Raw genomic sequence first — 14,115 nt, 5'->3', positions numbered from 1 at the left:
AATCTGTCGTCATGTGTGTTTGTCTGCTGTTTCAGCGGAGCTCATCTACACACACACGCTGGTTTCCATAGACTTCCATTGATTTTTCATCAAGCTTATGATATATTCTATCCCATAACACCTAGACCTTATAATCACACAAACCCGTTTCCCTCATGGGGACCTAGAATTGTCCCCACTAGGTCAAATTCATTGGTATTACTGTCTTTGTGGGGACATTAGGCCTTCACACAGTGATGAATACCAGTACACACACACACACACACACACACTAAATTCAGCATTTCATTCTGTTGTTTTTGTTGCTTTAAATTGTATATAATCATTTCAATGTTTTGTTTCTTTCATGTTTGTTTCATTTCTATTAATTCCTTTTCTTGTTCTCTCTGTATTTTCTTTACATTTTGATAGACGTTGCATCTATCGTTTTGTTTTTATTTTCCTCATTTCATCTCTCTCTTTACATTTAGTCATTTAGCAGAATCTTTTATCCAAAGCGTCTTACAAAGAATGAGCGATACAGGAGCAATAATACAATAGGTGCAAATACAAAGTTACTAGATTCTTATTAAAACATGTAACTTCATTAATAATTTTAATTTACATTCTTTTAAGTTGTGCTGACTGATCCTTGACTTTTCTTCTTTTTGTCTTTGGATTTGAATGCTTGTATGTTTTCAGACTGACTGTGGCTCTGAGTTCTGGAGTGTTTCTGTTTAATCTCTTGACCGGCGCACATGAAAGATGTTTCATCTGTTTATAATCATCAAACACATCACTGCACTTAGAAGAAGAAGAATCACTGCTGTAATATAATGAGAGAAATACAGTTTTCCCTGTTTTCATTTCAACGATTTGAATCTGTTTACAGACGTGTCACTGTACGATCGTCATCTTAAAGAGACTGAGACATTTCTCCAAATATCATGTTGTTGTGTAAAAAGAGTCACGAGGATGAATGAATGAATGATGATTTCTTTGGCTGAACTCTTATAGGAGTATGGACGTACATCTGACTACATTTCTGGCAGGGGTTGTGGTCCTGATGTCCCTCGGTTGTGTTTCTCTGTTTCCAGCCTGTTTATTTATGAATGTTGTACACGCTGATGTCTATTTATCTGAAAACTGCCGTGAGATTGCAAATATTTCAGTGAAACCACACACAGACCAACATACGACACAATCTCTCTGAAGTATCATTAGAGAACTGAAAGATAGAAATACTGTAAATCACACAGAATAAATGATGACATGATTCCAAGAGATTATCACTCATGTTGTCATTGGAGAAACAGCTGCAGTGAACATATTCTGGGATGTCGTGAGGAAACCGGTTTGAATCAGTTTTGACTGAAAACTCTCTCTGACGATTTAATGAAGAAATGAGGAATGTCCATAAATACTGACTGAATGACAAATACCTGCTGGCTTAAAGAAGAACGCCAGACGTCTCGATGAACTGATGATGTTTTACACAAACTGAAACAAATCACGCCTGCTGACTGAAACCAACCAGAACTTGAAGCAAAAACATTATATATAAAACGTTTCATTCACTGGCTAATATTTGAACATTCTGAGATTCTTATATCTAAAAAATATATTAATTGCCATGAAAAAACTTCTCATGATTTATTTTATATTCAAATGTGTCACACAGTAAAGTTCAGAGAACATTCAGTGGATGCTGCAGGTCTTCAGGTCACCGTGTCAAATCAGAACAGCTTATATTTGATGCGGACTCTTGAACTCTACAGGTCAAAGGTCAACAAGGCCTCTATTGAAACGGTGGCTTGTGTTTAAAGAGCTTCCCCTGAGAGCACATTATCTGATACTCGTTCCCCCAACAAAAAAAAACAAAACTTCCTCTTCTAGTTTGGAAATATTGCCGGTATGTAAACATTTCACGCTTATTAGTGTTAATCTTCCCTAAAATCATTTTGTAAAATCAGATGAACAAACGCAGCTCTCAAGCTTCTTACCTCAGCCTGAATTATTACAACATTTCACATGTAATGCAACGGTTGAATGAAAAGTTTGATGTTCTCATCTTTAACTCTTCATTCCGCTCCAATCTCTCATTCACTCTCTCACATTTCATGTCTTGTGTTCAACGAAAGCAGAAGTGAAATTCTCCCGCTGGTGTGTGTGTGCGCACGTGTGTGTGTGTTGCGTGTGTGTGTGCGTGCGTGTGTGTGAAACGTCCTAATGGAAGAGAAGAAATGAGGAAAGGATCCAGAAGAACCCCGGTGGATCTGGTTACACGGATGCTCTGTAATCACGGGTCCGGACGAGCGCGGAAGCTTCAAGGCAGGTCAAAGGTCATCTTACCTCTGAGGGGTCGGGAGCTGCTGCCGGTACACGAGCCGGTCGCGGGGTTGACTTCTGCTCACAGACCTAATCAACTCTGTCATGGAGAGGTTTTCCTTCACTCTTGAATTAGAGAGAGAGAGAGAGAGAGTAGCTAAATAAAACAAGATGGAAATTCTTTCAAATGCGAGTTCTGAGCTGCTCAATCTGACTTTTTACCGTGGTAAAACCCATGAACTACAGTAAAAGACTTTGTGTGATGATGTGTTCAGTTCTCGAGTTTCCTTCAGATGTTTGTTATTATTTTCGTAACCATAAACAAGTTCACAGTTTAACTAACATGGCCGATGACATTTCTCTTCAAACTGTTGATCTTCAGTGACAGTCACAGACCTGAAAGACAAACTGCAGGACACTATTGACCATTATAACCCAAAACAACACAATCTCATTCACTCATAACTACTGTATTTTCTAAAGATGGCTCATTCATACAATATCATTTGTTTGTTTTACTTTGATGGACTTTCAACCGGGGTTGCTGGGTCTGGCTTCATTCTTGTTTTTTGTCTAATAATCATACATTCATTTCATTTCTTTTCTTTTGTAGAAATTCTTCAAAACACAGTAAATAGTTCTGAATTCCTGTGAGATCCGGCTAGCACATCTCTAAGAATACAGCAGTCATGATGTCGTGTTTATGCATATTTGTGTTTTATTTCTCAGGTTCAGATTCAATAAAGTTCATCTGTGTTCTGTTGACATATTTACAGAATCTGTTATAATCATCCATTGCTTTAGATTTACACTTGTTTTTAATCTTGAGTCTGTTAAGCACTTTGGCCGACGTGTGTTGTTTTTAAATGATTGATTGATGGAGTTTATGAAGTGATTTATCTTCTGTATGTGATGTTAGTGCGACAGCCGATGGCTCAGGACAGAAATGATGCGATGCTAAAAGCGTTTGACCTCCGAATGTCATTCAGGCCAAATCACACTTAACACGGCTCCAAATTCCTTCTCTTCTGGGTTGATATAAAAATGCCAGTCAGAGTTTAATGTTTAGCAGATGAAACACATGGCTGACGGCCGAATGGATGTTTGAACATGTGGATATAATAATTGACAGCATTTGTCAAAGACAGAATGCTGTTGACTGTAAAACATCAGAACAGAAGAAAAAACATGGAGCTCATGATGTTCAGTGCATCGTTGGATTCCTGAAGAAGGTGAGAATGTGTTGATTTTATGTATGAACACAATATTTCAGGTTTTGAAACGATGGTTTGTGACGTTTTTAATGTCATCTCAGGGATTTTAGCTAACACCTACTGTACTTCTTGTTGTATCATGTTGACTCTGACAGTTTCAGCAGCCCAACCCAAAAATGACTTTCTTACTTAGTATTTCTGTCTTGTTTTCCAGTACAAATGTCTAAAGATTCTTGAATCAAGATGCGTTTTCTTGATGAGCAAAATGACCTGAGAAATAAATCTTACAAGTTAATGAATTTCAGTGAATATTTGCATAAAACGAGCAAAGAAATCTGCCAAAATAATCTTGAATTAAGGTTTACATGTTGATTCAAGCATCTTTAGCCGTTTGTACTGGAAAACAAGACAAACTAATGAGATGTTTATGTTCAGTATATGGATGACATCATACTCCAGGAAGTGACATCATTTAGGTGGGACAGCTCACACTTCAGTTAGTATGAACAATAGATGTGATGACTTCTGTGCTGTTTTGTGGTATTGTTTATTCTTTTAATGTACTCTGTTCTTCTATTGAACGGTAAGTGAGTTGAAAAGGTTGTGCGTGTCCGGAATAATCCGCTCTTGCTCTTTAGCTCAATAAATAAGTGAACGTCTCACTAAAAACATTTAACACCTCTTTATGAGACAGATGAGTGTGATTTAAACAGCGCTCTTCACCTGAAGCGTGCATCAGTACATGAGTGATGGAACACACACACACACATACCATGAATTATGGGATGTGATGAAAAGATGAATTTCCTTGATGGGGTTGAGATTGTGTTCTTTCTGTTGGGATCTGAAGACATTACGACCGGTCTCATTTCAGACTCCCGCAGGAAACGGAGAGCAGATGAGATATTCTGGGTCATGAAAGTTCAGCTCTTCGTTGACCTGCTGCGTGTGCTGCACCTGTTCAACACGTCCGTCCCTCATGAACACAGCAGCCTGAACTCCAAACCATCTATGAATTATTATATCTGACACTTTATGAGTGCATTCAATCTTTGACTTTTATAAGTGTGTGTGGTTTATAGATAGGTACGGTTTGTTTCTCTTTCAGAGCTTTGGAGATTTGTCCTCCACGATAACCAAACACTGATTTGATATATAGCACACAAGCCATAGGAACGGTTTCATGGTGATGTTTTCTGGGGGGTTGGCAGAAGAAATCCCCCTCCTCTCGCTTTGGATAGAAACAGCAGCTCATTATCCAAAGAATTCTGCCTGACATCTTTTCTCATTTCATGGAAGATAGAGAGTGACATCAGGGCGAGGGAATGAGTTTTTATTCTTTCTTCAGATTGATGGAATTCCAGCACAAATATTCGACAGGTTTGGGAAGATCATGTCCCAATGAAATATTCAAGACGGACAAACACAAGAGAGAAACAAATCTAATCCGAAACAAAAACTTCAATAAATGTAGAAGCAGAAACAACAAACACCAGAAACACAGCATGAGCAGATAAACAACTGATTTGTTATTTACACATTTTAGTTCAATCTTTTGTCTCTGTGCACGATGCATTATGGGATTGTATTCTTTTCTAAGGGTACATGTGATGTTAATACAGAAGTTAATACTGCCTTATTGTTTGTTAATGTAATATTGTATATATTTGTTGTGTTATTGTTTCATGTATATTGCATTAGGAGTATTGTAACTAAACACAATCATGGCAATAATATCAACTCCAGTATGTTGGGGTTATGTGAGGATCTGTGTTTTACAGTCGCTGGAGAGGTTCAGGTGTGTTTTGAAACCCAAAGTGACTGAAGTGGTTGTTTTTGTCATTGATCAACCCCAAGTTGAACTGTAACAACAGGATAATGTGACGCACGACATCCATCAGTGCTGGACATCAAACACCTGTTCTTCATCACGTGCACATGCATCTGTCGTTCTCATCAACCGCTTTCAGATCGACTTGCATAAATTATTCATTTGACTTAAAGACGGCATGAAACGGAAACAGTAAAAGCGATTGCCTTCTTTTGTGAAACGACTTCCAGAATGAGAATAAAAATGTAGGGCGGGACTTGAGTTCATCCACCGACAACTGATTGGATGGTTAAAAGGTGAAAGATCTGAACGCTACTTTGCATTCTGTCAGTCATCGCAGCCCCACCCTCGGCCATTCCTCATCACCAGAAGAGAACGTTTCAGGAAGGGGAGGAGCTTAACGTTTTTGATTAAAGATTTCAAGTGCAAATAAATACAAATAATTCTAATGATTTGCACGGATAAATCACGTATGATAAATACTTCACCACTGTGTAAACTAATAGTATGATTATCTTTAATTTCATGCCGACTTTAATGTAACTGCAGTTGAAAAGTGACCAGTGCTCCAGTTTATAATAATGTGTTGCCACAACAAAAACTCAGATTTAGAGAACAAACTAATATACTGAACACATGTAAAAACAGTGTAAGTGTTTCCACAGATTGTTGCAGGAAATGTATTTAGTGAAACACATCGCAGGTGTCGTCTCACAACAGATGAATGAGTTAGTTGTGTTGTTGTTGTTGTTGTAGTTTGTTTGTGTTTTCTCAATGCTGTTCTTTCATCAGGACTGAAGGAATGTGAATGTGTTTTCTGTAGTTGACGTGGTTTCTGTGCTGTGTTGTAATAAAAGATAATAAAAATACAGACTTTCACAATGCTGTCCACTTGAATAAAGCGTGTGTGTGTCTGTGAGGACACATGTTTGTGTGAAGCCCATGCAGAGCAACATCTCTCATCTCAAACCGCTGAATAGACGCCGGCAGCTTCGTGGATGTTTATTTACATTTGTTTGTTCATGAATGAAACAGCCTACAGCGCAGCATGAGAAATGCTCGTGTCACAGATCTCTTGTACTTTTTCTCAACGCTCATCCTGAGCCATCTCTGTAGAAAAGAAAGATTGATTTTGATCTCGGGGATGTTTCTATCATTCCTCTGGACAGAAGTGGGTACAGCTGGATAAATCCACACAGATGTGCTGTCGCTCTTTCATCCAAATCTTCATTCATTCATTCAAACAAACCAAACATGTTTTGCAACAGTAAGTAACCATAGTTTAAGCGTGATATTTGTAGTAAACAGATTGATATCTGTGACTGAAGTCATGAGGTTTTATTGAAGTGAATGAGTGTGTGCTGTAAACTCCTTCATTCCACTCAACAAACGTCACGTTTCATTCTGAAGATCATTTACTCCAACAGCATGAAATAAGACAGACATCAAACCTCTCTGGGGCTAAAAAACTCTTCAGTAATATAAACCACTGACATCATTATTTACTTCTCTGATGTCATAAAAATATGAAGAGTTTCATATTAAATATCATCGTAGCATCTGGTCCACCATCACAATCAGTATGAAAGATCTGTTGTGTGCTGATATGAGTTTTAAATGGGTGAGGCTGAGGTCCTGTCCACACGGGTATACGTATATCATTTTGTGGTTTGGCCTTTGATTTTTACAAACTCTGGTTTCAGTGTTGTCGTGTAGACGGTGAATGTGGAGATTTGGCGTATGAGGTTGGAATGCGTGCCGCTATTTCCTTTGCTTGACGTCAGATTTGAGGCTTCTGATTGGCCAACAGGGCTTTATGGTCAGGGTTATATCACCACCTGTTGCTTTTGACAGTGTTTTATAGCGTGTTTTTGCGTTTTCATGTGTTTTCGTGTCACACTTGACTTGTTTGACCTCGATTGACTTCCATTCATACGCATGCGAATAAGACAGACCAGAAACGCAAGCCCATCCAAAAGTAATTTGCATTCGCTGCATAAAGTGAGTTTTGTGAACTCTGACCTGTGAATTTGCGTCACGTGAGTGTGGAGACCAATAGAAAATGTCACAGCGGGAGCTCTTGGTACAGAAATGTAAAAAATGGAGGAATCGTACCCCCGCCTTTTCGTACCACCATCCGAACGATCTTTGCATGCTCAGAGTCAAGTCTGACCGCGGCTTAAGAAGGAAATAAAATGAGATAAAAATCCCTGTGTACTGAAATGAGTTTGATGAGGCGATGAACTGTTCTGATCTTTATCTTCTCAGATCTGTAAACACCATGTGACTCTTTATATTCCAGATTGGAGCTTTACACATTTTGAATATCTATAAAATAATGACCGGTGTGTTTGCATTTATCTCAGAGATGTGCTGGCGTGTGATTGGCTGACGAATGTCTGTGATGATTGACAGCAGCTGTGTTGATTCAGTGATGAGCTCTTAAAGTGTCTGTCTTTCATCAGCTCTGCTTTTCCTTGTTTATTTCCTCTTCTGTGGTAAACAACAGTAATTTCATTTCCTCTCTTTCATTTCCCACCTTATCTCCGTTTACTGCCGTATCGTTTGGTTTTCTTCATTAGTTTGGAGATTTTAAAGGACAGTTGGATGGAGAGGGGTCTTAGCAAACAAAATCATTTTGAATAGTGTTTGATTTTTTAAAGCAGCATTTAAATGTGAATTTGATGATGGTTACACAACATTGAGACTGTTTGAGCACTTCATCTTTCTGTTATAAGTTTGGGTTGATGAAGTTCAGTTCCATCAATAAACAAATAAACATACACATTAACAACCTCAAACCCACCCTGAAACGCTCTGATCTGTCCTGACTCATGGGATTATGGGTAATAGTTCTGGTCTCATCTTTGTGTGGCCTGTCTCGGAGAGAGAGATCTTATAAATCTGTATGTTTGTTTAAATCATACATCCAGTAGATTCAGACAGACTCTAGATGTCTTCATTTCCTTCGAGGATCATTACTGCTCATGAAACATATGCGAGGAATGATTGAAAAAGAGGCTCTTGAGTTTACAAACCTTATAGCAGAAGACACTGACATATAGAAAAACCCTCCAAACAAGATGAAGTGAACTTTATTTCCAGTGACATCACAAAACAAACACATACAGCAGCTCCTGAAACATCATCTGACTGCTTTCACAGAGGGAAGTATAATTATTAAACTATTTACTTTATATTCAACCGAAATCAATTATTATTAGACATGAAAACTGTAGACGTGTCAAGAAATAAATCTGTAACACTTTACATTAATGTACCCTTTATGAAGCATTTATAAATGTGTTCATTAATGATTAATAAGTCATTTACGGGCGCAATAAAGCAGGGGGGTGTGATATTAATGATATACCTGGCAAAAAGTGAAAAACAACATAACACCGACAGTGTTCAGTCTGACAGACTATATAGCAAACAACATCAAGATAATAATGAATCTGCTTTAGAGTCAAATAAATGATGAATAAATACATGTATTAAGCATTTATAACATGTGAGTTAAACATGACTCACTATTAGGCAGGTTTATAATTGCTTTATAATGCAATTGTAAATGACTTATTAAGGGATAATCCACAGCTAGCCGTGAGTTAAAGGGTTTTAATGCACGACGTGGAGGCCCGACGCGAAAATGACACTTTATTGATGTTCACAGTGTAATTTTAGATCAAACAGGTGAAAATGAGAGTTTTCATTTCAAATGTGATCAAACCGACTGGAAAGGGTTTTAATGCACACCTTCCAGCCAATCAGAATCCAGTATTCAAACAGACCATTGTATAATTATATTTAATGAACACATTTATAAATGCTTTATAATGGGTAACTTAATGTAAAGTCTTACCGACAAAACTAATATAAGCCTCTTTTTATTTTTATAAAAACAAAATAAGATGAGATAATGTGATTTGGATTCAGCTCGAATCATTTCCCATCACATCTTTGTGTCAAAAAACTGCAAACCTCTGTAAATGTGTTTAGAGATTAAGTCCAGAATGCTTTAAAAACAGGCTCCTCTGGCTCATGTGGGCTGTTATGTGTTTTGGAGCACAATAAAATTGTCCCTGGCCTAGTTTAGTTCGTCCCATCTGATTTCAGCCCTGAACACTTCCAGGTTCAGTCTTATATTACAGTATGAGTCACTTCATGTCACAGTAACGCTGCAGAATCCTTGAAAAGTGCTGCACAAGATTTACATACTTTCACAAATGAAAGTTCATTCATCTTATTCGATTATCTTCTCTTTTCATAACAGATGAATGAAATGAGAGCTTGGTATCTCCTGAAATAAATCTCAAGACAATAAAACTAATATAACTAATATAACACATGTGAGCACACATCAGTATTCAATGTATTTTTCAAACACATCAGTTCATGTCAGGATACGGGAGATACATCTCAGACGAGAGGCTCAACAGTAGAAGATAAATCTGTATGTGTTGTGTATGTTACTGTATGTTTATGTTTAATATATGTTCCATGTTTTTATGTTTCCCATTGAGCTTGTAAAGAAGCCGCTGGGAATGTCGCGGAACAGAACGTGTGTTGATGAAAAATCCCTGATGAAACTTTAAGAGAGAAATGTGTTTGGTTTTTCCTGCCAGTTCCTCGTGAGTAACTGCTGATATCAATACATTTAATGAAATTTAAAATGAGTTTCTGGTGGAAAACTGACAGAGAAAAAAATTCGAATGAAACATTTTCCTGGAGTCAGACTCGGAAGTGCTCGTAAAAGTCTAGTTGTTTTGCGAACATTGAGAGATTTGGAAATGTTCTTAAGTCATTTTCTTTATGATCATAATGATGATCATGAGGATGATTGCAAATATCAGTTTATCTCTCTCTCAGTGTCTCTAAAACATGCTTCAAGCAACCCTTTTACTTCTCTCAGTTCTGCTTTGATTCAAAACATTGTCCTCTTTATCTGTAAGAGAGACACATACACACTTCACATACAGACATCAATGAAAAACAATAAAGACTCTATGAAAGATACTAATCATCAGAGATGTCAATGATCAGTTTGATACATGAGCTTGACGTTTGTAGTTCTATCATCATCATCATCATCATCATCTCTCTCATAACACACTGAACCATCAACTCCCAGATTCACAGCACAGACACGTGAACTCATCATTCAGTGAACCCTACACACGCATCACATGAAGAGACTGGAATCTGGATTCTAACAGTGAAGAGATGAAGGTCAATGTTAGCTGACAATGTTTGAGCACAAATGTTCTGCTGAAAGTTGAATTTGTCTGTCACAGGAACATTTGAGTGTGACTATCTGATGTTTATGACAGTAATCTGCGGCTGACGTCTGGTGACATTGAGCAATGAAAGGTCGTCTTTGTAGTCATCACAAAACTATGGCAATAAATCAAACTGACAACCATCATCTTCCTCATACTGAACCAGAGAAAAAACTGCTGAGACGACAGCGTCCAGGCCATGTGCAAGCAATCTGTTCAGAAGAAATGACGCTCCTGACAACCTGCACATCTGGTTACGCTAAAGACTGAGACGATTTCTGCTGTCTGATCCAATGAAGAAACGCGCACATTTTTTAACTGAATGACAGTTTTCTTTAAGTATCGTGAAAGAAATAACAGAGAAATATCTGTCATGCACCTGTGAAACAGCCAACAGGTCCCTGCAGTGTGACCGACCAGCCGACACACAGGTCATGTGACCGACCGGCCGACACACAGGTCATGTGACCGACTGACCGACGCACAGGTCATGTGACCGACCGGCCGACACACAGGTCATGTGACCGACCAGCCGACGCACAGGTCATGTGACTGACCAACCGACCAATTAACACACCGGTCATGTGACCGACCGACCAATGCACAGGTCATGTGACCGACCGACCAACGCACAGGTCATGTGACTGACCGACCGACGCACAGGTCATGTGACTGACCAACCGACCAATTAACACACAGGTCATGTGACCGACCGACCAACGCACAGGTCATGTGACTGACTGGCCGACGCACAGGTCATGTGACTGACCAACCGACCAATTAACACACAGGTCATGTGACCAACCGACCAACGCACAGGTCATGTGACTGACTGACCGACGCACAGGTCATGTGACTGACCAACCGACCAATTAACACACAGGTCATGTGACCGACCGACCAACGCACAGGTCATGTGACTGACTGACTGACGCACAGGTCATCAATCTTTGTTGATTATTCTGGTCCTCAGTTAGAGAATCTGACTGACATGTAGAGCAGCCAATCCCAGTTGTTTTACATGTTTATATGCTGTTTAATGGCAGTTTGATCAATTGATATTCTGTACAGTAAAGACAAAAGTGTGAATGTACTTTAATCATTTTTAAATGTAATAACCTTTTTAAACCGAGAGTCCTGAAACAAGCAGTGATCCAGTATTGAGTTCTGTGTTTCCTGCAGGCTGCAGATTATCACTCTTTACTCCTTAAACCACATGTGTCAATTACAAGGCCCGCGGGCCATAGACGGCCCGCCACGACTTTTAATCAGGCCCTCCAACAAATTCTGGTTATTCTTTTAATGTGGCCCGTTTGCTGTGAAAAATTAGGCCAGTGACAACATTGAAACGCAGGGGGCGCTATCGTGCTCTACTCAACACTAATTGTATCAGAGAATAACTACTAGGTGATGATAACTGTATACAACGCAAATTAAGCTAAAAGGGTGGCTAGCACAATGGCTAAAAAAAGAAAAGTTGACAGTGAATATCGACAATTCCAACAAAGATGGGAAACAGAGTATTTATTCTGTGAGTACAAGAACAAGCCAACGTGTCTAATATGTCAAGAGTCACTAGCAGTTTTTAAAGAGTATAATCTAAGGAGGCATTTCGAAACGAAGCATGACCAATATGGAAGCATGGACATGGATATGCGGCAGCGAAAAGTAAAAGAACTAAAACACAAACTTCAGCAACAACAACACATGTTCACTCGTATGAACAGTCAGAGCGAGGGAGCTGTGAAGGCAAGCTTCATTATTGCGGAGGAAATAGCAAGAGCATGCAAGCCGTTTACAGAGGGAGAATTTATTAAAGTCTGTATGGATAAGGTATGTGGTGTTGTGTGCCCGGACAAAAAGCAAGCTTTTGCTAACATCAGCCTTTCCCGAAACACTGTGGCTAGTCGGGTGGATGAGCTGGCCTCTGACACGCAGGCCCAGTTAAAAGAAAAAGCTAAGGACTTTGTTGCATATTCACTGGCCGTAGATGAGAGTACAGACAAAACAGACACTGCCCAGCTCTCTGTATACATTCGAGGGGTAGACGCACAGTTTTCTGTCACTGAGGAACTTTTGGATATAAGAGCGATGCACGGGACAACATCTGGACAGGACATTTTCTCACAAGTTGAGCAGTGTGTCACTGACGCAGAATTGCAGTGGAATAAACTTGTTGGTCTTACAACGGACGGTGCACCTGCGATGTGCGGTGAGTACCGTGGTTTGGTGGGTTTGGTTCGAGAAAAGGTGAGGCATACAGGTGAAAACCTGACAGCCTACCACTGCATCATTCACCAGGAGGCACTATGTGGGAAGGTGCTGGATATGGGACATGTAATGACAGTTGTAAACAAGACAGTAAACTTTATTCGTTCACGGGGTTTGAATCACCGGCAATTCAGAGCACTTTTAGAGGAGGAACATTGCGTGCATGAGGATGTCCCCTACCACACAGAAGTGCGCTGGTTAAGTCGAGGTAAAGTGTTGCGAAGATTTTTTGATACTCGCACTGAGATCGCACATTTCATGGAAAGCAAACAAAAGTCCATCCCCGAGCTCGAGAATGAAAAATGGCTGAGCGACTTGGCATTTTTGTGTGATATAACGGAGCACCTCAACGATCTTAATGTAAAACTCCAGGGTCGAAAGCAGCTAATCACGCAAATGCGAGACTCTGTTAATGCGTTTCAAATTAAACTGCGCCTGTGGGAGGGCCAGATGCGCCAAGCCAACCTGTCTCATTTTCCCGTTTGCCAGTCAGTCAGTGACACAGTCAACATCAAATTCCCGACTGAACTGTATGCCGACAAACTGAACACCCTGAAAGCTGAATTCAGCAGAAGATTTTCTGATTTTGAATCTCAGAAGTTCAACTTTGACCTGTCTGCAAATCCATTTGCAGTTGATGTTGACACTGCACCTGAGCACTTGCAATTGGAACTCATTGAATTGCAATGTAATACTCATCTAAAAGCCCAATACCAGTCAGTTGGGGCAGCTGAATTTGCACCCCTACTCCCTGAATCGATGCCACACCTTCGCCTTCATGCTGCACGCATCATGTCTATGTTCGGAAGCACATACTCCTGCGAGCAGATGTTCTCCATAATGAAACTGACTAAAACATCCCACCGGTCCCGCCTCACAGACAAGCATCTTGTCTCTGTATTAAAGGTAGCCATGGCAAAAGACATTAACCCTAGAATAGACAAAATAATTTCTAATAAAAGGTGCAGAGTGTCTGGTAAGAGTTAAAAAGTGTCATGTATAATTTCTTAAGATTATAATCAATATAAATCCATGAATGTGTTTAATTTGAAAGCAAAATAATACAATATCCGAGAACTTGTTGACTGTTTTCATATTCTTCATAACAAAGTCTTGTTGACATTTTGTTTTGTAAATCAGTTTTTCTTGTCAAAGACTTTATTTCTTGTTTTGTTTCGAGAAAAAAATATACAGCATGTGACAAAAAAGT

The 14,115-nt window shown here is 39.3% G+C and overlaps 1 protein-coding gene across 1 annotated transcript; it reads left to right on the top strand.

The window, feature by feature from the left end:
- Nucleotides 1-12,275: 12,275 nt before the first annotated feature.
- LOC306898704 (general transcription factor II-I repeat domain-containing protein 2-like) lies at nucleotides 12,276-13,892 on the top strand (the record flags this gene model as incomplete). Its single annotated transcript, XM_079464448.1, has 1 exon — nucleotides 12,276-13,892. The coding sequence occupies one exon, from the start codon at nucleotides 12,276-12,278 to the stop codon at nucleotides 13,890-13,892; it is 1,617 nt and encodes a 538-aa protein (XP_079320574.1).
- Nucleotides 13,893-14,115: the final 223 nt, after the last annotated feature.

The sequence above is a fragment of the Barbatula barbatula genome, assembly GCF_947034865.1.
Source record: "Barbatula barbatula genome assembly, chromosome: 9".
NCBI classification, from domain to species: Eukaryota; Metazoa; Chordata; class Actinopteri; order Cypriniformes; family Nemacheilidae; genus Barbatula; species Barbatula barbatula.
Note: the sequence above shows the minus strand (reverse complement) of the source record. Positions and strands in the feature narration are given on the sequence as shown.